Raw genomic sequence first — 26,119 nt, 5'->3', positions numbered from 1 at the left:
ACTTCTTTTCAATCTCCTTTTTTCCACCCAGTGTAACGCCACCTCTTAACTTTTTCATAGCTCCTATAGGTTGGCCTGGGGTTGGGGTCTGTAAGAATACCAGCTACATATATTCTGCATAATATGAAATATGTACTAATAGGGATATAGGGTACTGAAAGTTAGCAGCCTCACTTCCTGAATGGCAAATTACTAAATGAAAGGCATGGGGGAAGGGTTAAGAGGCTAAAATCTTGGTATCTTTGCCAGCTGTCAAAGAATTGACTGCGAGAATATGCGTGCATATAACAATGTGTGTGGGAAGAAAGAAACCTGAACAAGTTGAGGGTGTCACTGCTCAACTGGTGGTATACTAGATCTTCAATTGCATGTCACAGTAAATGTTACTTCATGTGACCTCAACACTGACAACCAGGAATCATCAGTCCATATAAGGTATATCTGGGCAAAGATGACTTTGTGAGCTTGCTGAGTACATGGTAAAAGTGGCTTCTTGAGTGGCTTGTGGGTAGTGTAACCCTACTTGTGCACTCAGTGAGATATGGTATAAACAGACACTATCATCAGATAGTATGACAGAAAATTTTGAAAGTAATAAAAAGATGTTTTGGAAAGAAATTAAGAGAGGAAGAGGAGGCGAATCAAGTAGGGAAAAAAAGGTAAAAGGTGCAGATGGAGAGATGATAATGGAAGAGAAGGCAGTAAGGGGAAGATGGGCAGAATATTTTAGGGAGTTGCTAAATGTGAAGGAGGATAGGGAAGGAAAGATAGCTGCAGTGGGAAATGCGAAGAAAATGAGAGTGATGAGTGAGGAGAATGGAGGTGAAGGCAGTTGTAAAGATGATGAAAGCAGGCAAGGCACCTGGTCTGGATGAATGCCATGCAGAATGTCTGAAAAAGGGAGGTTCAGTGATGGTGGACTGGTTAGTGAGGTTATTTAATATTTGCTGGAGAGAGGGTAGAGTACCGGAGGACTGGAGAAATGCCTGTATAGTTCCTCTTTACAAGGGAAAAGGGGACAAGTGTGAATGTAGTAGTTTCAGAGGGATTAGCCTGTTAAGTGTAGTAGGGAAGGCTTATGGGAGGATCTTGATTGAGAGGATTAGGAGAGGAACAGAAGGAGTAATTGGTGAGGAACAGTGTGGATTTAGGACAGGTAGAGGTTGTGTAGATCAGATCTTTGTGGTAAGACAGATATGTGAGAAAGCTATAGGAAAGGGGAAGGATGTTTTTTGGGCTTTTATGGATCTGGAAAAGGCTTATGATAGGGTAGACAGAAAGGCACTGTGGGAGGTTATGCAGATTTATGGGATAGGAGGAAAGCTTTTGGGAGCTGTCAAGAGTTTTTATGAGAGTAGTAGAGCTTGTGTCAGGATTAGAAATGGAGAGAGTGAGTGGTTTGAAGTAAAGGTGGGACTTCGTCAAGGATGCGTTATGTCGCCCTGGCTGTTCAACTTATACATGGATGGGGTGGTGCGAGAGGTGAATGGTAGGGTAGTGGGTCAGGGATTGGAGATGGTTAAAGAAAATGGAGAAAAGTGGGAGGTGAGCCAGCTGTTGTTTGCGGACGACACTGCGCTTGTGGCAGGGTCAGAGGAGGGATTGAGGAAGCTGGTGGCAGAGTTTGGGAGAGTATGTGATAGAAGAAAGCTAAAGATAAATGTGGGTAAAAGTAAGGTGATGAGATGTACAAGGGGTGAAAGTGGCAGTAGACTGGAAGTGAGCATTAAGGGAGAGCGACTGGAGGAAGTGGATAGTTTTAGATACTTGGGTGCAAGTGTAGCAGGAAAAGGTGGAGTGAAGGTGGAGGTAGAATGTAGATTGAGAGAAGCGAGTAAATGCCTTGGTGGATTAAAGAGTGTAATGAGGAATAGACATTTAGGAATGGATGCGAAGAGGAGACTGTATGAAGAAGTGATTGTGCCAACAGCACTGTATGGGGCAGAAACGTGGAACATAAGAGAAGAAGAGAGAAGGAGTTTGAATGTGTTTGAGATGAGGTGTCTAAGAAGTATGGTGGGGGTTACTAGGCTGGATAGAGTGAGAAATGAGGAGGTGAGGAGGAGAACAGGGGTGAAAAAGGAGCTGGGAGATAGGGTTGATGAAAGAATATTAGGATGGTTTGGACACATGGAAAGAATGAGTGAAGAAAGACTAGTAAAAGAGGTATGGAAGGCAGATGTGGAGGGAGTGAACATGAGGGGACGTCCTAGGATGAGGTGGATGGATGGGGTGAAAGGGGCTTTGGGGAAGAGGGGAATGTCTGTTGAGGAAGGAAGGGAGAGGACGGAAGACAGAGGTGAGTGGAGAATGGTTGTATATGGATGATGTTATGATTGCATGAGGAGGAATGGGCGGGGGGGTGGGGGGTGGGGTAGTATGTGTGAGTAAATTTTGACGCAGCCCGAAGGGATTTCTCCCCGTCCTCTCCTTATATGCAAGGGGGGACGGAGAGGGGGTGTCGCTGATTAAATGAAGCGGCCTTGCTGTGGATGTGCTGTGTCTTGCGACACTGCTTCTGACCCAGGGCGGTGGGCAAGGTGCAGGGATGACCCGTCATCCAGGAGGTGCTCAGATGAGAGGGAGGGTGGGAGGGGTGTGGAGTGTATTTAGGGATGAAATGGGTGGGAGTGTTTTTTATGCCTTTCCCTTTTTGGCTACCTCCCTTGAAAGGGGGAAAAAGCCTTGGTATATGTATGTATGTATGTATCATCACCCTTGTTGTAACACTTACTCTTACTCTTATTGCGTGAATACATACCACACCGCTATCAATAAGACTCATACCACACACACATTCCTCAAAGATTCTTGGAATAACATCATATGATACATCCAAATCATTCAAACAACACATCATAAACATAATGACTAAATGCACACCTACACTTAAGAACATAAGAAATAAGGAGACTGCAAGGGACCATAAGGCCTACACTAGGCAGTTCCATGTCCATTACCACCTGTCATCCCCATCCATAAATTTGTCTAACCGTTTTTTAAAACAACTGGTAGATTCAGCACTCACTACATAGTTACTAAGTCTATTCCATTTGTTGAACCTATTAGTAAACCCATGCTTGCCTATGTACTTCTTAAATCTAAATTTGTCCAATTTAAATCCATTACTGCAACTCCTGCCTTATTGTCTTAATATGACCTTGTTAGTGACACCCTTGTTAAAGCCATTTATCCACTTAAACAATTCTATTAGATCACCACACTAAAATCAGTTGCAGGAACAACAGTTAGACAAAACAAAGAAACTAAGGCACACCACAGTACCCTACAGACCATATACACCATGAAATGAAAGTCCGAGGCACACAAACATTTGCTGCAGCCTCCACAAACACAGCATACCCACTACACTACATAGCAGAACACCCATACACACCAATAAACATCAAAACAACACCCAGATACCTATATCGCACACAATACTCTCTTCTCTTCCTCCATAACCACCAGACACCAGTCTACAGAAACATATCCATAATCATATCACTCAGTCTGGCCAGATTGTGGTGTAGCCATCATCTAGTCCTTCAAAGTTACCAGAAGAGGCTGGATGACTGCATTGCAGATGTCCAGGATGCAACACTTCACTGCATACTATACAACACATTATGGAAGATTGTATTGTACATAATCATGCATGCCAACACAATATACATACATACATATGCCAAGGGCTTTTTCCCCTCTACAAGGGAGGTAGCCAAAGTCAAAGGCATAAATTCACTCCCATTTACCCCCCTCCCTCCCTCTTTTTCTTGGCTCCTCCTGGGTTATGGGTCGTCCCTGCATCTCACTGTCCTGGGTCAGAAGCAATGCAGAAAGACACAGCACATCCATAGCAAGGCTGCTTCATTTAATTGACGATCCCCTCTCTCTCGGCCCCCTTATGTAGAAAAAGAAAAGACAGGGAGAAATCCCATTTGGCTGATTCAAAATACAACACAATGTACACTCTCTAAAGGACTTGTAGGAAAACCTCATTCTAGCCATGGCATTCTTCATGGAATGACACTTGGCGATCCATAACTGCCATGTCTGTCCAACTACAACAACCAACCACAGCAGAGTATCATAACCTGCAGTATTGGTCCCAAGTCCAGAGTAAATTGGGACAATTGAGTGTAGGGTTGACAACTGTACCTCATATACATACATATACCAGACTTTTCCCCCCTTGCAAGGGAGGTAGCCAAAAAACAAAGGCATAAAATCCATTCCCACCCATTCCATCCCCAATGCACTCCACTCCCCTTCACCCTCTACCCTCCCTCTTATCTTGGCACCTCCTGGATGATGGGTCATCCCTGCATCTTGTCCACTGCCTTGGGTCAGAAGCAGTGTTGCAAGACTTAGCACATCCACAGCAAGGCCACTTTATTAAATTGGCGACCCCCCCCCCTCTCTGTCCCCTCTTGCAGAAAAGGAGAAGATGGGGAGAAATCCCTTCAGGCTGCATCAAATTTTTCTCACACATACTACCTCACCCCCCATCCCCCCACCCATTCCACCTCATGCATCACAACATCATCCATATACAACCATTTTCCATTCACCCCTGTCTTCTGTTCTCTCCTGTCCTTCCTCAACAGACATTCCCCTCTTGCCCAAAGCCCCTTTTACCCCATCCATCCATCTCATCCTAGGTCGCCCCCTCATGTTCACTCCCTCCACATCTTCCTTCCATACCTCTTTTACTAGTCTTTCTTCACTCATTCTTTCCATGTGTCCAAACCATCACAATACTCTTTCATCCACTCTATCTCCCAACTCCCTTACCACCCCTGTTCTCCTCCTCACCTCCTCATTTCTCACTCTATCCAGCCTAGTATCCCCCATCATACTTCTCAGACCTCATCTCAAACACATTCAAATTCCTTCTCTCTTCCTCTCATATGTTCCATGTTTCTGCCCCATACAGTGCTGTTGGCACAATCACTCCTTCATACAATCTCCTCTTAGCATCCATTCCCAAATGTCTATTTCTCATTACACTTTTTAATCCACCAAGGCATTTACTCGCTTCTCTCAATCTACATTCTACCTCCACCTCCACTCCTCCCTTTCCTACCACATTCACACCCAAGTATCTAAAACTATCCACTTCCTCCAGTCTCTCTCCTTTGATGCTCACTTCCAGCCTGCTGCCACTTTCACCCCTTGTACCTCATAAAAATAAAAAAGTTACAGAAACTTTCAAAATGTCTCAGAACATGCTCTAACATAAGGAGTGTATACCATTGAATATTTGAGAATGTTCACAGACTTTGAAAGATTTTCCCTGGAAAGACCAAAGATGCACCAGCATGTAATGGTCCTGCAAGATTTACAGTGAAGCTACCTGTTTTCAAAATCAGTCAACCTTATCACCTTCATTAGGAAGTGCAGCCCAGAGGGACTGAGTCCAAGATCTCTATTTATCAACTTCAATTGTATTTCTTAAACTTTTTCACACATGAAGAACTGACAACCGGCAACTGTTCTTCTCTCCTCACAACTTTCAGCCATCGACATAGGAACAGTCCCACTCTGGTACAACACAGAAAACAGTCCACACCTTCATTCACTCAAAACAGAATTATGGAGCAGACAAGAAGAACATCCCTTTATGCTGTATCATTTCTTCATGCACTTGCAAACCTTCTCCATTCACTCCAATTGCAGAATTAGTGCATATATATTCAATATGTATACATATTGTGTTTTTTATGTCTAGATACATGAAGTTTGTTGTTTCTTAAAACTTTGTCATCATTTTTGTTTTTAAGCTGTTTACATAGTTTTACCCAACTCTACTTCCATATACTTCATAATAAGGTAGTTTTCTGTAGAGTAATACTTTATTTTTACTGTATTTCTCCTTCCTATCCTATTTTTTATTTTCTTTGTAATAAATACTACAGGCAATATCCTCACCTTGGGACTTGTGCTTTGGAAAATCATTGGATCTCTCAGATGAAGAGGAAGACAACTTGCTGGTGATAGCAATGGCAGGGAGTCATCAAATTTGGGCATATTTCCTACGTGATGGCAAATGGTTCAGAGGCAGGTGAGCTGCACAGCATCACACTTATGAATGTTTTATAGAAATATGGTTTTAATTTTTTTTCTTTCTTGGATTTTACCTATTTCTATCACTTTTATTTGGTATTATTTACCTCTCATGCTGTGTGAATCTGCAAGGATAAGTGTGTCACCTCTCATGTGTGTTGCCTGTGTATTTTGAGGTAATATACATCCACCAAATGCCCTTTCCCAATTACAAGGAGGTGGCCAGGTCAAGGCACTCGCATACATCATAAATAGATAAACAGATAGAATAAACATACATACATACATATACCAAAGGCTTTTTCCGCCTACACGGGGGGGTAGCCAAAAAGAAAAAGGCACAGAAACCATTCCCACCCATTCCATTTCCTATATACTCCACTCCCCTCCACCCTCCTCCCATCTTGGCACCTCCTGGATGACGGGTCATCCCTGCATCCTGTCCACTGCCCTGGGTCAGAAGCAGTGTCGCAAGACACAGCACATCCATAGCAAGGCCGCTTCATAAATTCGGCGACCCCCCTCTCCGTCCCCCCATGTAGAAAAGGAGAAGACGGGGAGAAACATGAATAAACCTGAACAAATGAAATAAGGGATTTGTGGGAAAACCCTGTTCTAACCACAGCGTTCCTCAGGGAAATGAGACTGCTCAACCAGACAAGTTAGAGAACAACAATAACAAATAAAACCTGTTTAACCATCCCTTCCATCTCAGCACTTTGGGAGTTAGGAGTTGCCTTATTGCCCATCACATTGTTTGGGTCAGAAGCAATGCAATGAGGCACAGCTTTCACATCAAAGCAGGTTTACCCCAACTTCTTCATCATATGGTGACCCCCCTTCCTCATTACCCGTTTGGTAAACATTTAGCTTGCATCCAAAGCTCACTCCATTTACTTTTTTTTTTTTTTTTTTTTTTTTTTTTCCCTTTCATTCCTCTTTCCATATGCTCAAACCACCACAGTATTATCTGTTCTTTCTTATCTGACAACCCACTTCCCACCCAAGTTTTCTGTCTCACCTCCACATATCTCATTATCCATTCTTATAATACATACATACATATACCAAGGCTTTTTCCCCCTTTCAAGGGAGGTAGCCAAAAAGGGAAAGGCATAAAAACACTCCCACCCATTTCATCCCTAAATACACTCCACACCCCTCCCACCCTCCCTCTCATCTGAGCACCTCCTGGATGACGGGTCATCCCTGCACCTTGCCCACTGCCCTGGGTCAGAAGGAGTGTTGCAAGACACAGCACATCCACAGCAAGGCCGCTTCATTTAATCGGCGACCCCCCCTCTCCGTCCCCCCTTGCATATAAGGAGAGGACGGGGAGAAATCCCTTCGGGCTGCGTAAAAAATTTGCTCACACATACTACCTCACCCCCCACCCCCCCGCCCATTCCACCTCATGCAATCACAACATCATCCATATACAACCATTCTCCACTCACCTCTGTCTTCCGTCCTCTCCCTTCCTTCCTCAACAGACATTCCCCTCTTCCCCAAAGCCCCCTTCACCCCATCCATCCACCTCATCCTAGGACGTCCCCTCATGTTCACTCCCTCCACATCTGCCTTCCATACCTCTTTTACTAGTCTTATAATACCATTCTTATAATATCAATCATATTTCCCAAACACTTTATTTCAAGAACCTTTCTGTCACTTCCTCTTTGCCTCGCTCATTTTTCAACTTCCTGCTCTAAAATGAAATGACGTGATCTACATGGAATAATGACAGGACTGCTGGCTCTGACAGTCTAGGGAATGACAACAACATGTAATAATGAAGGTTGCAGGTTGAATGTAAATGTGAAAGGCGAGAGGTTTGAGTTAACGGATAGTTTTAAGTATCTGTGTTGGGAGGTGAATTATTGAGTACAAGAAGCAAGTAGATGTCTGGGTGGAATGATAATTTTTTTTGTGAAATAGGTATTTGGGGATAGATATACTCGTAGCTTCATTATTATTATTATTATTATTATTTTTTTTTTATGATTAACATCTCTGTTAATGTATCATTATATCTGTATTTTTTTCTCTTTTTTTATATAATGCAGTGAGTATAAAGCAGGAACTGCAGTGTGCCTAGCTGGCAATGGTGAGGAACAGAATCGCAACACACGATATCCTCTCAGTGCAAGTTTTGCACAACCGTCAGGAGTGACTTGGTGCAGAGGAAGCAGTATGAGGGATGTCTTTATTGCAGATTCAGAAAGCTCAACAATAAGGAAACTACAGCTGAAAGACTGTGTTGTTAAAGCAGTGGTAGGAGGAGCAAGAGATCCTATGGTAAGTTGGATTAGTCTCACTGTTGTATTCTCTCCTGCTCTGGTGGGTGAAATTAGGTAAATATATAATCATCCAGTGATTAATCATAAATGTCCCACTGGCTGAGCGGGTTAGGGCGTTGTTACTTGTGGTGAAGGTCGAGGGGATGGCAGATTGAATCCTGCCACCACCAAAGTTGAACCAAGGGCATGGTTCATTAAATTCCACACTACAAAGTCCTTTGTAAGGGGCACTGCCCTAGCCTTCTGATGGGAGTAGTTTGTGATGTTAAACCATATTATCATAACCTATATAATGGATAAAATATATATCATGGATAACCCCTTCTTCCTTTGTTCTATTGGTTTTTATCTCTCCCCATTTTCCCTAGACCATGTCTCTGCCTTCATTACTAGGTATTTATTTTCATTACCCTTTTTATTGCTTCCCTTACTTTGTAATTCACCTCCACCTCTACTCCTCCATTACTTGCCACATGTGACCTCCAAATATATAAAGCTCCCCACTTCTCCCAGATTCTCACCCTTTAAACTCACCTCCAATCCAGCTACACCATCATGATTTGCATATCTCATCACCTTTTGCCTACATTTACTTTCAACTTTCACCTCTCACATACCCTCTTACACTTCACCAGTAATTCCTTAGTCTGTCCTTCAGCTCAGCTATAAATGCATTGTCATCCTACTTACCTCCACTCTCACTCACTCCAAGCCCTTCTCTAATACCCTCATGTTTACTTCCCTCACCATCCCATCCATATACACACTAAATAATTATGATGACATTAAACAAACCTTGTGCAGCCCCACCTTCACCTGAAACCACTACCTCCCTCCATTCCTTACCATCACACAGCTTTATTACATACACACATGTACCAAAGGCTTTTTCCCCCATATAAGGGAAGTAGCCAAAACACAAAGGCACAAAAACCACTCCCACCTATTCCATCCCCAACATACTCCACTCCTCTCCAAGCTTTATTACTAACAAAAACTTTTGACTCCCCTCATCAAACATACCCTATCTGTAACATTCCATGATGCCTCTCTGTCAGCATTGTCATATGCCTTCTCTGAATACATGAAATTTGAACAGATATAATAACTGCCAAAAGTTTCTCACATATCTGTTTTAGCACAAAAAAATGAATCTTATACTGCTACTGTTTTTAAACACATACTGCTTTTCCTCAATTACTCTGTTCCCTTCCTAATCATCTCACATAACACTGTCCCATACACATTGCCAATTACAATTGTCTGACATCTCTAGGATCTTCTGTCAAACAGAGAGGAGAGTGCAAGAGATAGGAATAAATGGAAGGAGATTGTAAATGAATGAAAAAGTGATGCAGCCTGAAGGGATGTCTTTATCTGCTCAAACTGTATGATGTGACATATTTCCTGAAGAGGAATTACTAAACAATATTTATACCTTCCAGGACTTGTTTTCCTTTGGAGATAGAGATGGATGTGGAGTAGAGGCCAAGCTGCAGCATCCTCTAGCTGTTGCTGCTATTGGAGAGGCAGTGTATGTTGCTGATACATACAACCATAAGGTAGATAAGTTAATTCACACTTGTTCTGAGTAACATTCTTGTAAAAATTAATTTCACTTTTACAATAACTTAGCATTGCAAAACTTCTCAAAGGAGGTGGTTTTGAATATGTGTAGGTTATGTGAGACTTGAAGTATCAGTTAAGAAGCTGGATAATGAAAAAAAAAAAAGTTTAGAACACAATCGTTTTCATAATGAGAATATGGATAATAGCTTAAAGAATATTTTATGGCTATCAGCAATTTAATTATTTGAAATAGTAATATCTATAAATTAGTGTCATTGATAGAGATTTTATATTTATTATGAACTCCCAATTGGGGTTTTGACTGTTTAGTTACATGTAGTCACTATTTTAGACTTTATGGGTACCCATACAATCTAGAGCCACACATCATTCTTCTATGATGCCAGAAGGAAATCTCAATTTATAGAGGAGAGTCATGCTAATTTTTTCTTTCTTTTTCTTTTCTTTTCTTTCCCTCCTTTCATAACTACCACATGTACCCATTATTGGTCCCTTATCTAATATTTCATAATAGTAATGATATTGGGCACACAATTAGAGGAAGCAATTGGAATTTATAAATTATGCTTTATGTTTATATGTATTCTTTACTATTCTGTGTGATTGGTAGACACTTAGATTTTCCTCATATTTTCAGATAAAGGTGGTGAGGGCAGAGGGCAAGACCTATTCTGTCACCGCTGTTGCTGGAACAAGCAAGATAGGCAATACAGTTGGAAACATGCTTGAATCACAGGTATTGATTAAGTATTATTTTGTTCCTGTACTTGGGTACTGACCTCATGCAGACATTTCTTGAGTCACATTTTTGGAACACCCTAATGGACCAGTCATCTGTTATTCTATTCATCTATGTTAGAGAAAAATCTTTATAGACATTTGTTCTGTCCATTTGTATATCAAGGGTTTCTCCCGAATTATAAGGAAGGTAACCAGTCAAGGCATGCACCCACTCCCACATATTCTACTTCCATCTGCCACCCTTTGTTTCTCTCTCAACATTTATTATTATTGATGTTAGTACATACATACATACATATACCAAAGGCTTTTCCCCCTTACATTGTGGGTAGCCAAAAAGAAAAAGGCATAGAAACCACTCCCATTCCCATTGATGTTAGTACATACATACATACATATACCAAGGCTTTTTCCCCCTTACAAGGGGGGTAGCCAAAAAGAAAAAGGCACAAAATCAATCCCACCCATTCCACCCCTGAATACACTCCACAAAATCAATCCCACCCATTCCACCCCTGAATACACTCCACACCCCTCCACCCTCCCTCTTATCTTAGCACCTCCTGAATGACGGGTCATCCCTGCACCTTGTCCACTGCCCTGGGTCAGAAGCAGTGTTGCAAGACACAGCACATCCACAGCAAGGCCGCTTCATTAAATCGGCGACCCCCCTCTCCATCCCCCCATTGCATAAAATGAGAGGACGGGGAGAAATCCCTTCGGGCTGCGTCAAATTTTGCTCACACATACTACCTCACCCCCCATCCACCCGCCCATTCCACCTCATGCTATCACAACATCATCCATATACAACCATTCTCCATTCACCCCTGTCTTCTGTCCTCTCCCGTCCTTCCTCAACAGACATTGATGTTAGTATTAGCATTATTATCATTTGGTCATTTTTTGTCCAATTAGATGTTCCAATATCAGATTACATATTGTTATTGCCTCTGTTCTTTATTTTTATAGTTTTAAATATTACTTCTCTAGATTAATTAACTATAGATCAGTTCAATATGGCTTTAAAATAGAAGTATATGGAAGCTGAACTGCTTTGTGGTAAAGAATTTAATTTTACTTATTGACTTAAATCATTCTAACAGTTCAGTGAGCCAAGTGGTTTGTGTGTGAGTTCTGACCAGCAGCTTCTTTATATTGCTGACACCAACAACCATGCCATCAAGGTCCTTGAGCTTAAGAAGGGCACTGTGCATCAGGTAAGAGGCAAAATTTGGGTGCAAAAGTTAATTTTTAAATTTAGGATTAAAATCAGTATTATTATAAAATGGAAAGCAGAAGTAGATGAAGTGTGCTTGAAAGGAAGACTGAGAATAAGTAGATAGATATGGTGAAGGGAGTGTTTGATGCACATGGAATGTCTGGTGAGTAGGAAATTGAGTGTGTGAAAGATAAGAGTGAATGGAGGGAGATTGTAAATAGATGTAGGTTGATGTGGTCCAAGGAGATATTCTTATCTGCTGCAGCCATTATTTGGAGTGGATAATAGTAAGTATTGAGTGCATAGCAATATGCAGTTAATCCTATAGGGACTTTATAGGTATTCATATGGACCAGAGCCACACAGCATTCATCTAAGTCAGAGACAAATCTCCACTCGTAGAGGAATGCTGAGCTGCTTTTTAACATTTGTTGTCCCTCCTTTCTGCAGCCTCCTTGAATGATCCTTTTCCACTTCTAAGTCTCCACATGGGATAAGAATGCCATCACCATATTTCTGTGCGTGTCATAGAATTCATAGACTGCAACTTAACATGATGGAGTGAAAGCAATAGGAATCCCACTAACTCTCATTTTTTCTTGTGAATAAACAGAGGGTGTGGGAGGAAGACTTAAACTAGATAGAACCTGGGTAATTGGGTCTTTGAATGTACATGGATGTAGAACAAGTGAGAGCAAAAAATGAGAAGACCAGTAGTATGTTTGTGAGAAGAAAGAGGGATGTATTAGCATTTAGGGAAACTAAACTGAAAGGGAAAAGTGAAGTTGAGTTTAGGAGTGTGGTAGGTAGGTTGTTGGAAGTGGAGAGAGAGTGAGGAAAAGACCAAATATATTGGTAAGTGCTGAGTTATGTGTGTAGTTAAATTGAGGGGAGTATCATTAAAATTATTGTGGATAAAACAGAGAATAGGTTAGTAATTTTGGGAATGGATTAAATGATTGATTGAAGTTTCAAAAGGAAAATGTAAATGTAGTGGTGTTAGGGGCACTGAATGTTAGAATAGGAGATGAGCCAGTAGATGGAGTAATAGTCAGGAAAGAATTAAAGTAGAAAGAAATAATGGGTAGAGTTTTTCAAGTTGCTGAATGTAAAAGATAGGGAGGCTTAGCTTGTGGTAATGGGAGATACCAGGAGAATGCTTTGATGGGGGAAAAGTATGATAAGGCTAAAGCTAAAGAGGCAGTACATGTAACAATGAAAGAAGTAAAGGCTTCTCTTACTTTCAGTTGCCAGTATCCTTTGAATCAGTGGACAGTAAGAGTGGAGACTTGACTGACACAGGTGTGTCAGATGACAATACTGTTGGAGTTATGCTGTCAGGATCTGGTAAAGAACAGGTTGTTCTTGATGTAGTGATCAACTTGGTAGAAGGGTCAAAGCTAAATTTAGAAGCACCAAGCAAATGGAAATTGGAAATAGATGGTGAGTATTTGGAGTATAGAATTGTACAAGTTATGACAGGAATAATTGTAAAATGATGCTGCAATGTGATTTTTCATAACATACAAAGTGCCATTCTAATGAAAGCTTGCTGAATTATTCCCATCATAAGTATCTAATTGAATTAATGAACACTTACATTTGTCAGTCTTGAGTTTAGAGGTGTAAAACCAAAGTTAGGTACCATTTGCAGGGAAGTATGTTAACCCCTTCCATACGGTGCCGCATATGTAGGCGGCATGAGAAGCAAGTGGATACGTGAGGCTGCCATATCGGCGTCTTGATTATATTTATTGTAGTTGCCCCTGCGTTTTTATTTACTCTCTAAACTGTCTTTAATCACATTTTCTATGGTTATCGAAATTCACAGGTGAGAGAACGATCAATATAAGCGGTGACTATATTTTATGATGCGAGTATTATTACGACACGCCGTACGGCTGGCAGCGGCTGCTGCCTGCGAGATTTAAGGCCCGTACTGAAGAGGTTAATTGCCATATTGTTAATTCTGTCAAAGATAAGAATGAAGTTAGTTATCTATTATATCAACATAAATGGCGATGAACTGAAATACAGTTTTCATTTTTGATTGAGTTAGAAGGATATGACTACTATTAGACATATGGAGGAAAGATTTATGCTCTGACTGCCACTGTCCCAGTTGAGGGGTGTTCCTCCATAGCAGCAACCTAAGAGTATATTAATAGAAGTGAAGGTGATGGATGGTCCAGTGTAAATGCCATAAGGCAGCAGTACTTGCAGGAGCACTTCTGTTAAGATGGGAGTAGTTAGGATGGTTTGGTTACTATCAAAGGGGAGGGAATGCCACCACATAGAGCTGTCCCTATTAGCCTCACTGACTCACTGCAGCATATGAAGCCCTTTAAAATATGTTGAGCTCATATTTTTTTCATGAGTGATGTTTTAATGGCCAATTTTTATCTTATTACAGTTAGCATTCACTGGTGTGAATCTGTGTATTGCATTTTTACAACTTTTGATGATCTTTGTGAACAGATGATGTATCAGCTGAAGCTACTACTGGTGATCTCCAGCCTTCTTTTGAAGTTCCACTTACTGTGAATTTGAAGCCACATATAGGAGAGGATGGTCCTGTGCCTCACACCAGTGTGATACTAAAAGTGTTGGCATATATATGTTTGCCAACAGGTGTCTGTGTGATAAAACAGTGCCAACAAAAACTACTATTTACTTTAGGCAGTTTAGGTGAAGATAAGGAGGAGCATGAACAAATGCGAATTCCTGTGGCTTTAGAGATGGGTTCAAGTTCCTTTTAAGTAAACCATGTAATAGGTTTAATAGCTTTAATTAAAAGTATTATGTAAGGTATTAATGATCTCAACCCTCCCTTGCATTGTGGGAAGAGAATGCCTCATGAATCTTTTTTATATTTTCATACTCTCATTCTTGTCACAATTTATTAGATTTGAATAACTAAATCTAACATAGATCTGTTCTCTGTTTATTACATTCCTTAAGCTTTCTTTTCAGCAATATCTTAACAGCTACAGCATGACATTTTACTTAATCAAACAAACTATAATTGTTACCCAGAGATATGAGTACTGGTTAGATCTAACATTTTTTTTTTTTTTTTTTTTTTTTTTTTTTTTTTTTTTTTTAAGATAGTTATATCAAATTAGAAAACAATTGAGGGTACTCAGCTGGGTAAGCAGAATTTTAGGAGACTGAAATAATTACAAGGCCTCATTGAGTTGGATTAAATAGTTTTGATGCTGTGTTAGGTTTCACTGAATTAAAGATGATGGTATTTCAGGATAATTAAGATAACTGTTGTCTTGAGTGTCATAGATTGGAAACCTCCAGCCATATAGTGGTTGTTGGGCCCTCCCATGGATCTCTTGGGAAGAAAGATCGGACAGTTCTTATGCTGCATTGAGAAGCAGTTACTGGTTGAAAACTCTCTGTGAGAAAAGGTGGAGGAAATGTAGTCAAAGTTTAGAGTGACTCTTGGGCCCAGTCCTGAGATTGAGTTACACCTTCAAATGAAGGTAATGTTGTAGACAGATTTTGAAGACAAACAACAGAGAAATGATTCTTTCCGATATTTGTCTCATAGGACCACCACTTGCAGATACCTGTCATTGATCTTGTTAGTTCATGTGCATAGGTAAGATAGAGTAGCATAGGTATTTTTAGTTTTCTATTAAACTAAAAGAGTGGGTGCATGTCTTGGCTGACTACCTTCCTCATAAGGCAAAGAGACCCTTGTTATATAGATATATATAAAGTATATATAAGAGTTTTTATGAGGGTAGTAGAGCTTTTGTCAGGATTAGAAATGGAGAGAGTGAGTGGTTCGAGGTAAAGGTGGGACTTTGTCAAGGATGTGTTATGTCGCCCTGGCTGTTCAACTTATACATGGATGGGGTAGTGCGAGAGGTAAATGCAAGGGTAGTGGGTCAGGGATTGGAGATGGTTAAAGAAAATGGAGAAAAGTGGGAGGTGAGCCAGCTGTTGTTTGCGGACAACACTGCGCTTGTGGCAGGATCGGAGGAGGGATTGAGGAAATTGGTGACAGAGTTTGGGAGAGTGTGTGATAGAAGAAAGCTGAAGATAAATGTGGGTAAAAGTAAGGTGATGAGATGTACAAGGGGTGAAAGTGGCAGTAGACTGGAAGTGAGCATTAAGGGAGAGCGACTGGAGGAAGTGGATAGTTTTAGATACTTGGGTGCAAATGTGGCAGGAAAAGGTGGAGATAGAATGTAGATTGAGAGAAGCGAGTAAATGCCTTGGTGAATTAAAAAGTGTAATGAGGAATAGACATTTGGGAATGGATGCTAAGAGGAGACTGTATGAAGGAGTGATTGTGCCAACAGCACTGTATGGGGCAGAAACATGGAACATAAGAGAGGAAGAGAGAAGGAGTTTGAATGTGTTTGAGATGAGGTGTCTGAGAATTATGATGGGGGTTACTAGGCTAGATAGAGTGAGAAATGAGGAGGTGAGGAGGAGAACAGGGGTGGAAAGGGAGTTGGGAGATAGGGTTGATGAAAGAGTATTAGGATGGTTTGGACACATGGAAAGAATGAGTGAAGAAAGACTAGTAAAAGAGGTATGGAAGGCAGATGTGGAAGGAGTGAACATGAGAGGACGTCCTTGGATGAAGTGGATGGATTGGGTGAAGGGGACTTTGGGGAAGAGGGGAATGTCTGTTGAGGAAGGACGGGAGAGGACAGAAGACGGGTGAATGGAGAATGGTTGTATATGGATGATGTTGCGATGCATGAGGTGGAATGGGCGGGGGGATGGGGGGTGAGGTAGTATGTGTGAGCAAAATTTGACGCAGCCCGAAGGGATTTCTCCCTGTCTTCTCCTTTTATGCATTGGGGGACGGAGAGGGGGGTCACCGATTTAATGAAGCGGCCTTGCTGTGGATGTGCTGTGTCTTGCAACACTGCCTCTGACCCAGGGCAGTGGACAAGATGCAGGGATGACCCGTCATCCAGGAGGTGCTAAGATAAGAGGGAGGGTGGAGGGGTGTGGAGTGTATTCAGGGATGGAATGGGTGGGAATGATTTCATGCCTTTTCCTTTTTGGCTACCTCCCTTGTAAGGGGGAAAAAGCCTTGGTATATGTATGTATGTATGTAAGTTCTCTCTCATAGAGTTTGAAAAAGTAAACAAATGGGTGGAAGGTGAGTGCATGCTTTGGCTGGCTATTTCCTGTATAAGGGGAAAGAACCCTTTTGGTATATAGATAGATAGGCAAGTTAATATCTATTCATGCATAAATACCAGATACCAGTGCAATATAACTCCCTTGCTGCAGTAATACCTTGACTGAATAAAATAATCTATTGCCAGTCAAAGCATAGTCCTTAAAAGTGTGTTACCATAGTAATGTCTTGACCCTTTTGCAATGGTTGTCTTCTTATTGTGAAGAGGATCATCAGGCTTTCATTGTGTGTTTGTGGGTGTGGGTGAGTAGGTTGGTGGTTGTGTACTGTTGGGGACCAATGTTGGGTACCTGCCAGTGGTGGCCCTGCAAGATGGACAGTGGAGAGAATCTTCTCCCAACCTCCCATCTTTAAAAACTCGTCAACCCCCTCAACTCTAGAGGAACAGCTTCTGGTTTCTGGATGAGGATGATCTCTGTTAGCTGTAACCATGTTTCCTCCACATGTTCACATATGGAGAGCTGACATCTGGCAGCTGCTCCCATTCTCTTACTAATATAAGCTGGTCACAGAAACAGCCTCATGCTAACACAACACAAACAACAATACATGGTTTCTTACCAGAGAGATTTATGGGAAACCCTGAGGACTGTTGCCAGCCACTGTTAAGCTGTGGATATTCAGTCAATAAAACTTGAGGCAATATTTTTTATTATGATTACATACTATTGATATCATGTTGCCTTGTGAGTCAGATGTTCCCACTCCTGATGATGATCAAAGCAGTTATATAAAAAATACCACCAGATGTATCTTATTTAGACTCAGGTTGTTACAATGTGATGATGAGTCAACTAGCATTTCTTGTGCTGACTGGAGAATTGTCTACAGAACTTGTAACTTGTTGAATTTCAAAAGGTATATATTTGACAAAGAATATAGTAAAAATAACCAAATTATTTGCACAAAGTCATTTTTAGTAATTTTTAAGATTGGCAGGACATGAAAGTGCTCTAGAATTAGAGGGAAATGAGTACTTATTAAAGTTTATCTTCATGTTAAGAACTAATGTATTTTTGCCCAATTTGATAAATATTTATGCTCTTTAGTTTCATTACTCCTTGGATATAATTACTTTATAAATTAAGAACTACATTGTCATGAGTTTTAACAGCACAGGGTTCAGAGAAGATAATTAATTGCTGCCTCACCACAGCCCCCCATTACCCACTGGGATTTAAAAATTTAAGAACATAATACGGTTGATAAAAGAGTCATGAAATGGTTTGGACACATGGAAAGAATGAGTGAAGAAAAATTAGTAAAAGAGGTGTGGTAGGTATAGGTGGACAGTAAACATGAAGGGATGATTGAGGATAAGATGGATGGATAGGGTGAAAAGGGTGTTGACCGTGAGAGGTATGTCTGTGGAACAAGGGAAAGAGAAGGCAGGAGATAGGGTTGAGTGGTGAATGGCTGTGTATAGATGATACTGTGATCAAGGAAGGGAGTGGTCCTGTGTGAATGATATTTTGATGCAGCTCAAAAAGATTTCTTCCCATTTTCTATTTTTCTGCTCAAGGGGATGGAGATGGGGTCGCTGATAAAGTGAGGCAGCTTTGCTGTGGATATGCTATGTCTTGCTACACTGCTTCTGACCCAGGGCAGTGGGTGGAATACAGGGATGACTTGTCATCCATGAGGAGCCAAGATCTGGGTGAGGAAAGGATGGTGGATGGGAATGAAACAGAGAGTGGGTATATGCCTTTTGACTTTGGCTACCTGCCTTGTAAGGGGGAAAAAGTTTTTGGTATACAGATTGAAGAACATAAGAATGGAGGAGACTGCAAGAGACAATAAGATCTACAAAGGCAGTTCAATGTCCCTTACCACTTGTCATCCCTATCCATAAAGTTATCCCAACCTCTCTTAAAATAACCGATTTACTCCCATCAGGGAAGCCAGTGCTAAGTGTTCAGTAGTGAGTGAATGACTGACAGTATAACCAGTTCCTGTAGCATCTTCTCTCATATTAACAGTATCTTCATTTTCCTCTAGCAAGTATCCCAAACACACAACCCTGCCCCCCAGGAGGCTAGGCCTTCTTTCAGACTTTATTTCCTGTAAGGAGACTAATTGCTTGCTCACCACATCCTCATGGTGGCCATGGGGGTTGACTGTCACCAGGAAAGTTGATATTGAAAGGAAAACAGCAATTGAAACTGGTAGTATATTCACTGTCAAAACTTTCTCCCAACTATCGAACAATAATTTTATTCTTCCTATTAAAAACCCCCTCCAGCAATGGTATGTGCCTGTTGGGGCAGGGTTATGTGATCTCTGAAAACCTCTAGTCTCAATATATATGTTAGGAGGTGCAGATTCAATAGTTACTCTGTACTAGGGCCAAAGGAGGCAGTACAATTCAGTATCAGGCTGCACAAATAAGCATCCCTTTTCAGGATCCAATTTCCTCACTCTACATGGGAAGGCGCTATTGCTCACGAAATTGAATGACCTTAGATCCACAACCCAAATTGCACAAGCAACATTGTGTTACTAGATGTGCCAACATGGTGATATCAACCTCATTCGATGCTTCTAGCCTACTGCCAGAAATAGACACTAGGCTACTGCAGCACTATTTCATCAATTCAGCTACCCAGTCCTTCTATCCACAATACTAAACATATCAAAGACAAACCACCTAAAAATAAGCCCCAGATGGCCATCTTCACATCAATGTAGATAGCATTTTAGAACTGCACCAGTATGTCTGAACATATTGCCATCTCATGACAAAAGAAATCCATGCAGTATCCCTTTACAATAAAGTACCACATCTCCCTTCTCAAACAGCAATCATACACCAGATTTGTTCCATACAATTTTTTATATAAAACAAGACTCCTAACTGTAAATACCTCATAATATAAAAACTCTGACAATACATCATAATATCAAAATTGTCTTTACCTCATAATTCATAAACTCTGACACAATTATTATTATTATTATTATTATTATTATAGGTTTATTCAACAATATTAAATACAATTAGACATACATATATACATTTTTTTTTTACAAAATTGGTAGTTGAAAAGGGAGAGCGAGAAGCAAAGCTTATGGGGAGTTGCTCTCCCTTAAGGAAAAAATTATTTTCATTTATTTATTTTTGTTACATGGTAGCATGGCACATACACATCTACACACATATATACACGATTGTAGGACAACTCGTCCACGGACAACCCGCCCACAAAACCGCAAAGCAGGACAACCCGTCCACAGACACCACCATGGGTGGTCAACTCGTCCACGGACAAGATTTCAAAAAACTCCTAGACAATCATTTTATTACCTTTTTTTAATGATATTTCATGTTATTTCATTAAAATTTGCTTTAGATGATATATTCTGGTAAGTAATAGATGTGTTTATAAATGTCATGGACATGCTTATTTTAACACCCCAGAACAGCTCCAACTATGATAAAAAAAATAATCACACCTGCACTCTGTATACATAAATATGTAAATAAAGTTTAATTGTTCCGCAAATTATGTTTACTATTCTCAAAAAAAAGTCATTGGACGAGATGTCCATATTCCCGTGGACGAGCCGTCCCACCTCCCAGTCCCGCGGACGAGCCGTCCGTCCACGACATACACACATACATGCATACACACACACACACACACACAATGGCATGCGTCACGACGTCCGCCAACTCCGACCTCACGCAGAAATCGGGGGCACGAGCGAGCATCGCAACTTGTGGGGGTCAGGAGAGAGGTGAGAGGTCAGGTCGATTGTCGACGGGACGACAATTGCTTAATGCGCAGATCCGGGTCACCGTGACCTGCTGGAATAGAAAAAAAAAAAGAGCGGCAGACTTGGGCAGTTTCTCCATGAATACAACCATGAAATGGACCTGAAGTGTTCAATATACTAATACTTATAGATTAAAGACTTTTTTAAGTATCGTTTGAATGATGATAAACATTTTGTCTTAGGTAAATCCTTTTCCAGTTTATTCCATGTGTTAACACCTATAATAGATAAGCATTGGCTTTTTTTGGTTGTTCTGTATTGAGTTTTAAAGAAGTCGTTTGTTTGCCTAGTCGCATAGCGAGTTTCGTAAGTTGAGTAAAATTTCAATATGTTTTGATTCATGTGTTTATTGTAGATTTGGTGCATAACAATGGCAGTTTTGTACTTTATTAAGTCATTGAATTTGAGTAGATTTAGTTTTTTAAATAAATTATTTGTATGTTCCAAACGACCTACATTGCAGATTATACGCAGTGCCCTTTTTTGAGAGGTAATTATGCGTTGAAGATTAGTTTGATAAGTATTACCCCAAATTTCTGAACAATAGTTTAAGTATGGTAGTAGTAGACTACAATAAATGGTACGTAGGGTATTTTCATTGAGAATATTTCTCATTTTATGCATAATTCCTAAAGTTTTGGATATCTTATTTATCACGTGATTTATATGATGTTTCCAATTAAGTTGATCGTCTAAATACACGCCTAGAAATTTACTGACGGACGCTTTTTCAATAATTTCGTTGTTTATTTTGATCGGCTTAGTACTTTCATTATTTTTGTAGAAAAGCAGGTAGTTAGTTTTTGATACGTTTAAGGATAGCTTATTGGCTGAAAACCAGTTGGATAGTTGACATAATCCTTCATTAATTGTCTTGATCAGTTTGTCGGAATTTGTATCGGAGCATAGAATGGTGGTATCGTCGGCGAACAGTATAAATTTCATAAGGTTGGATACATTTGTAATGTCATTAATGTATAGTAAGAATAGTTTGGGTCCTAGAACTGAACCTTGAGGTACTCCGCATGTAACTGGTAGAATGTGTGATCTTTCTTCCTCAATGGCCACATATTGTTTCCTGTTTTTTAGATAACTTTTTAACCAGTCATTAACTATTCGGCCTTTCGAATTAGGATTTCATGATTTACTGTGTCAAATGCCTTTTTAAGATCAATAAATATGCCGGCTGTCTTTTTCTTTTGTTCTATATTGTTAGTTATCTCTTCAATTAATTCCATTACTGCTGTAGACGTTGAAAGATTTCGTTGAAATCCATATTGACTATGGTAAATGACGTCATTTTTTTTTTAGAAATGAGTCAAGGCGAATTGTGAATAACTTTTCAAGAATTTTGGAAAACTGTGGTAATAGTGAAATTGGTCTATAGTTATTATAACTTGATTTGTCGGCTGATTTGAATATCGGTATTACTTTTGCTATTTTCATTGCATCTGGAAATATCCCTTGTTCAAATGATTTATTGCATATTGTCAGAAAATGATCTTTGATGATAGGCATAATTTGTTTTATGAGGTTCATATTGATTCCTGTGCAATCGAGTGATTTCTTGTTCTGCATTGATTTTACTGTGTTCATAAGTTCGTTTTCCGTGACGGGTTTTAAAAACATAGTGTTATTTATTCGGTGTTTCAAAAATGTCTCGTAAGTTTGATGTGTTGTCTTTATTTGTTTCGCGAACAATCTCATAAACAAAGACCACTGTGCCCCATTGAGGATAAAAGTGCAATAAGCCACAGGCTGTATTAATGAAGTGTCTTCTACAACGAAATATGCAAGATTGAGCACATGCATATAGGATGTACCTGAAACTGTCAGTACTGACCCTAGAAAAAGTCAAGGATTGGACTGCATTGGGTATGTTTGCATTCATAATACGAGAGTATTTCATAAAATAAATCATACGAAAATCAACTAAAACACATGAATCTGTTTTCCCTAAAAAAGCGTAGACTCAGAGGTGACTTGATACAGGTCTTTAAGATTTTAAAGGGAATTGACAACATCAAAAGTGACCAAATTTTCACATTGAATGAGAATCAGACAAGAAACAATGGTCTCAAACTATCCGGAAATATATTCAATTTAGAAGTAGGTAGAAACAACTTTGCCAACCGTGTAGTAAATGAATGGAATAAACTTCCTGCACAGGTAGTGCAATGTAGTTCAGTTCGAAGCTTTAAGAATCAGTTAGATAAATACCTAAGTAAGATGCTGTAATGATTATAATTTATCTTATATTATTTGTTTTTGTTTTATCATTTGTCTGTCTGATTTTCATTTATTATTAGTTATATGTCAATTTATTATTATTTACTATTTACCTGTTTGTTTATTATTTAACTATACCTATGCATTTATTTATGTATTTTATTTGTTATTTACATTATTATAGTTTTTATTTATTGTTTTATTATTAATATGATTTTTTTTTCGCATCCGACCTAGATATGGATCAAAAGGTCTCCTGTCGGCATGCTCCGCCTTTGTAATCCTTTGTAACTCTTTCCCTAGTGCCACCTGACGTCGACGAGCGCCCTCCTTCCCTTGCCTTCATCGGGGATCGCCACTCCAGTGGCGTCATGTGGATATTGCCTCCTGTTTTTATGTGAGCTTTTTCGGACAGCCGCAAGGTTGGAGTCAGGGCGGGTAACAGCCCCGCAAACCTAAATAGATGAATAAATAAATAAACCCTTCCACCTCTTACACTCTGCATTATGCCGTTCCTAATTGTGTTTGTATGACGTGAAAATAATAAAATATAAAGCTGATTATGATTACGGTCCACTCTGGGTCATTTCAGCATTTCTGAATGGGCAATACTGTCGATTGAAAGTAGATGAATTGTTAATATAGATTTTGAGGACGTAGATAATTTTCCCTGTGGTGGGGGAAAAGAATACTGCCACCAAGTTTCCCACTTGGATCGTAAGAGGCGAGAAGAAAGGGACGGGGAGAGGGACTAGGCATCCTTCTCCCTGTAGCCCCAAGGGGCAGATTCCTAAAAAGAAAAGGAAAGGCATAAGGGGTGCTGGAGGGCCTCGGGCCAGCACCCTAAGGTTTGGGTCTTTTAATGTGCGTGGATGTGGTACAGATGAGAGTAAAAGGGAAGAGATAGGTAGTATGTTTGTGAGAAGAAAGATGGATGTGTTGGCTTTGAGTGAAACTAAGTTGAAAGGGAAGGGTGAGTGTAAGTTTGGGAGTGTAAGTGGGAGGTTATCAGGAGTGAAGAGAGGGCGAGGGAGGGAAGGGGTGGCTATTCTAGTAAGTGAGGAGATAGGTAAACAGGTAGTGGAGTGGAAGGAGGTTTCCTCAAGGATAATGTGGATGAAGGTGAAACTGGGAAAGGAGATGTGGGTCTTTGTAAGTGCATATGGGCCTGGCAGTGAGAAGAGCATGGAAGAAAGGGAGGCATTTTGGATAGATTTAAATGAGTGCATAGAGGGTTTAGGAAGAAAGGTCAATGTAATAGTACTGGGAGACCTTAATGCTAGGGTGGGAAATGGTCCAATCGATGGAGTGGTTGGGAAGTGTGGAGTTCCAGGAAAGAATCGTAGTGGAGAGTTGATGGTGGAAATGTGTCTAGAAAGAGAGTTGATGATAGCAAATACAGTGTTTTGGAAGAAAGTCAAGCATAAGTACACATGGGAGAGGGTGATGGAGGGAAGGGTGATAGATAGAGCGCTAATGGATTATGTAGTGGTAAATAGGATTATGATAGGAAGAGTTAAGGATGTACATGTGCTAAGGGGAGAGGGTGGGGAAATATCAGATCATTTTTTGGTGGAAGGTAAGCTGAGAGTGGAGGATAGATGGAGAAGGAGGAAAGGGACAAAAGGTAGGGAGGTTCTTAGAGTGAACTCCTTGAATGAAAAGGAAAAGGAGAAGGAGTACGAAAAGAAGCTGAAGGAGGAGTGGGAGGGAGTAAAGGATAGAGCAGAGATGGGTGTGGAGGAGGAAGGGTGATGGTTCAAGGAGGGAGTCTTAAAGTGTGCAAGGATGGTGTGTGGAACAAGAAGGACAGGGGGAAATAGAAGAAAGGGTAGTGAATGGTGGGATGAGGAAACAAAGAAGGTTGTAGAAGAGAAGAAGCGAGCATTCACAGATTGGTTACAAAAGAGGACAGGGGAGTCATATGAGACGTACAAAGAAAAGAAAAGAGAAGTAAAGCAAAAGGTAAAGGAGGCAAAGAGGAGAGTAGATGTGAAATGGGGTAGGAGTATGACAGAAAATCTTGAAAGTAATAAAAAGATGTTTTGGAAAGAAATTAAGAGAGGAAGAGGAGGCGAATCAAGTAGGGAAGAAAAGGTAAAAGGTTCAGATGGAGAGATGATAATGGAAGAGATGGCAGTGAGGGGAAGATGGGCAGAATATTTTAGGGAGTTGCTGAATGTGAAGGAGGATAGGGAAGGAAAGATAGCTGCAGTGGGAAATGCGAAGAAAATGAGAGTGATGAGTGAGGAGAATGGAGGAGAAATAAGGAAGGATGAGGTGAAGGCAGTTGTAAAGATGATGAAAGCAGGTAAGGCACCTGGTCTGGATGGATGCCATGCAGAATGTCTGAAAAAGGGAGGTTCAGTGATGGTGGACTGGTTGGTGAGGTTATTTAATGTTTGCTGGAGAGAGGGTAGAGTACCGGAGGACTGGAGAAGTGCCTGTATAGTTCCTCTTTACAAGGGAAAAGGGGACAAGTGTGAATGTAGTAGTTTCAGAGGGATTAGCCTGTTGAGTGTAGTAGGGAAGGCTTATGGGAGGATCTTAATTGAGAGGATTAGGAGAGGAACAGGAGTAATTGGTGAGGAACAGTGTGGATTTAGGACAGGTAGAGGTTGTGTAGATCAGATCTTTGTGGTAAGACAGATATGTGAGAAAGCTATAGGAAAGGGGAAGGATGTTTTTTGGGCTTTTATGGATCTGGAAAAGGCTTATGATAGGGTAGACAGAAAGGCACTGTGGGAGGTTATGCAGATTTATGGGATAGGAGGAAAGCTTTTGGGAGCTGTCAAGAGTTTTTATGAGAGTAGTAGAGCATGTGTTAGGATTAGAAATGGAGAGAGTGAGTGGTTTGAAGTAAAGGTGGGACTTCGTCAAGGATGCGTTATGTCGCCCTGGCTGTTCAACTTATACATGGATGGGGTGGTGCGAGAGGTGAATGCTAGGGTAGTGAGTCAGGGATTGGAGATGGTTAAAGAAAATGGAGAAAAGTGGGAGGTGAGCCAG

At 40.5% G+C, this 26,119-nt stretch overlaps 1 protein-coding gene across 3 annotated transcripts in view; it reads left to right on the top strand.

The window, feature by feature from the left end:
* LOC143021069 (NHL repeat-containing protein 2) overlaps positions 1-14,994 on the top strand; it is a 37,977-nt gene extending 22,983 nt beyond the window's left edge. For 2 of the 3 annotated variants that reach the window (XM_076178291.1, XM_076178292.1), the window contains exons 9-15: positions 5,922-6,067; positions 8,136-8,367; positions 9,815-9,931; positions 10,597-10,695; positions 11,807-11,920; positions 13,170-13,365; positions 14,401-14,994. In XM_076178291.1, coding sequence (XP_076034406.1) covers positions 5,922-6,067; positions 8,136-8,367; positions 9,815-9,931; positions 10,597-10,695; positions 11,807-11,920; positions 13,170-13,365; positions 14,401-14,681 — 1,185 coding nt within the window. In that variant the 3' untranslated portion in view covers positions 14,682-14,994. The remainder of the gene's footprint in view (positions 1-5,921; positions 6,068-8,135; positions 8,368-9,814; positions 9,932-10,596; positions 10,696-11,806; positions 11,921-13,169; positions 13,366-14,400) is intronic. The other variant, XM_076178293.1, reaches the window with a different exon arrangement.
* Positions 14,995-26,119: the final 11,125 nt, after the last annotated feature.

This window comes from Oratosquilla oratoria, chromosome 41 (genome assembly GCF_046742065.1).
Source record: "Oratosquilla oratoria isolate Oo_2021 chromosome 41, ASM4674206v1, whole genome shotgun sequence".
NCBI classification, from domain to species: Eukaryota; Metazoa; Arthropoda; class Malacostraca; order Stomatopoda; family Squillidae; genus Oratosquilla; species Oratosquilla oratoria.
Note: the sequence above shows the minus strand (reverse complement) of the source record. Positions and strands in the feature narration are given on the sequence as shown.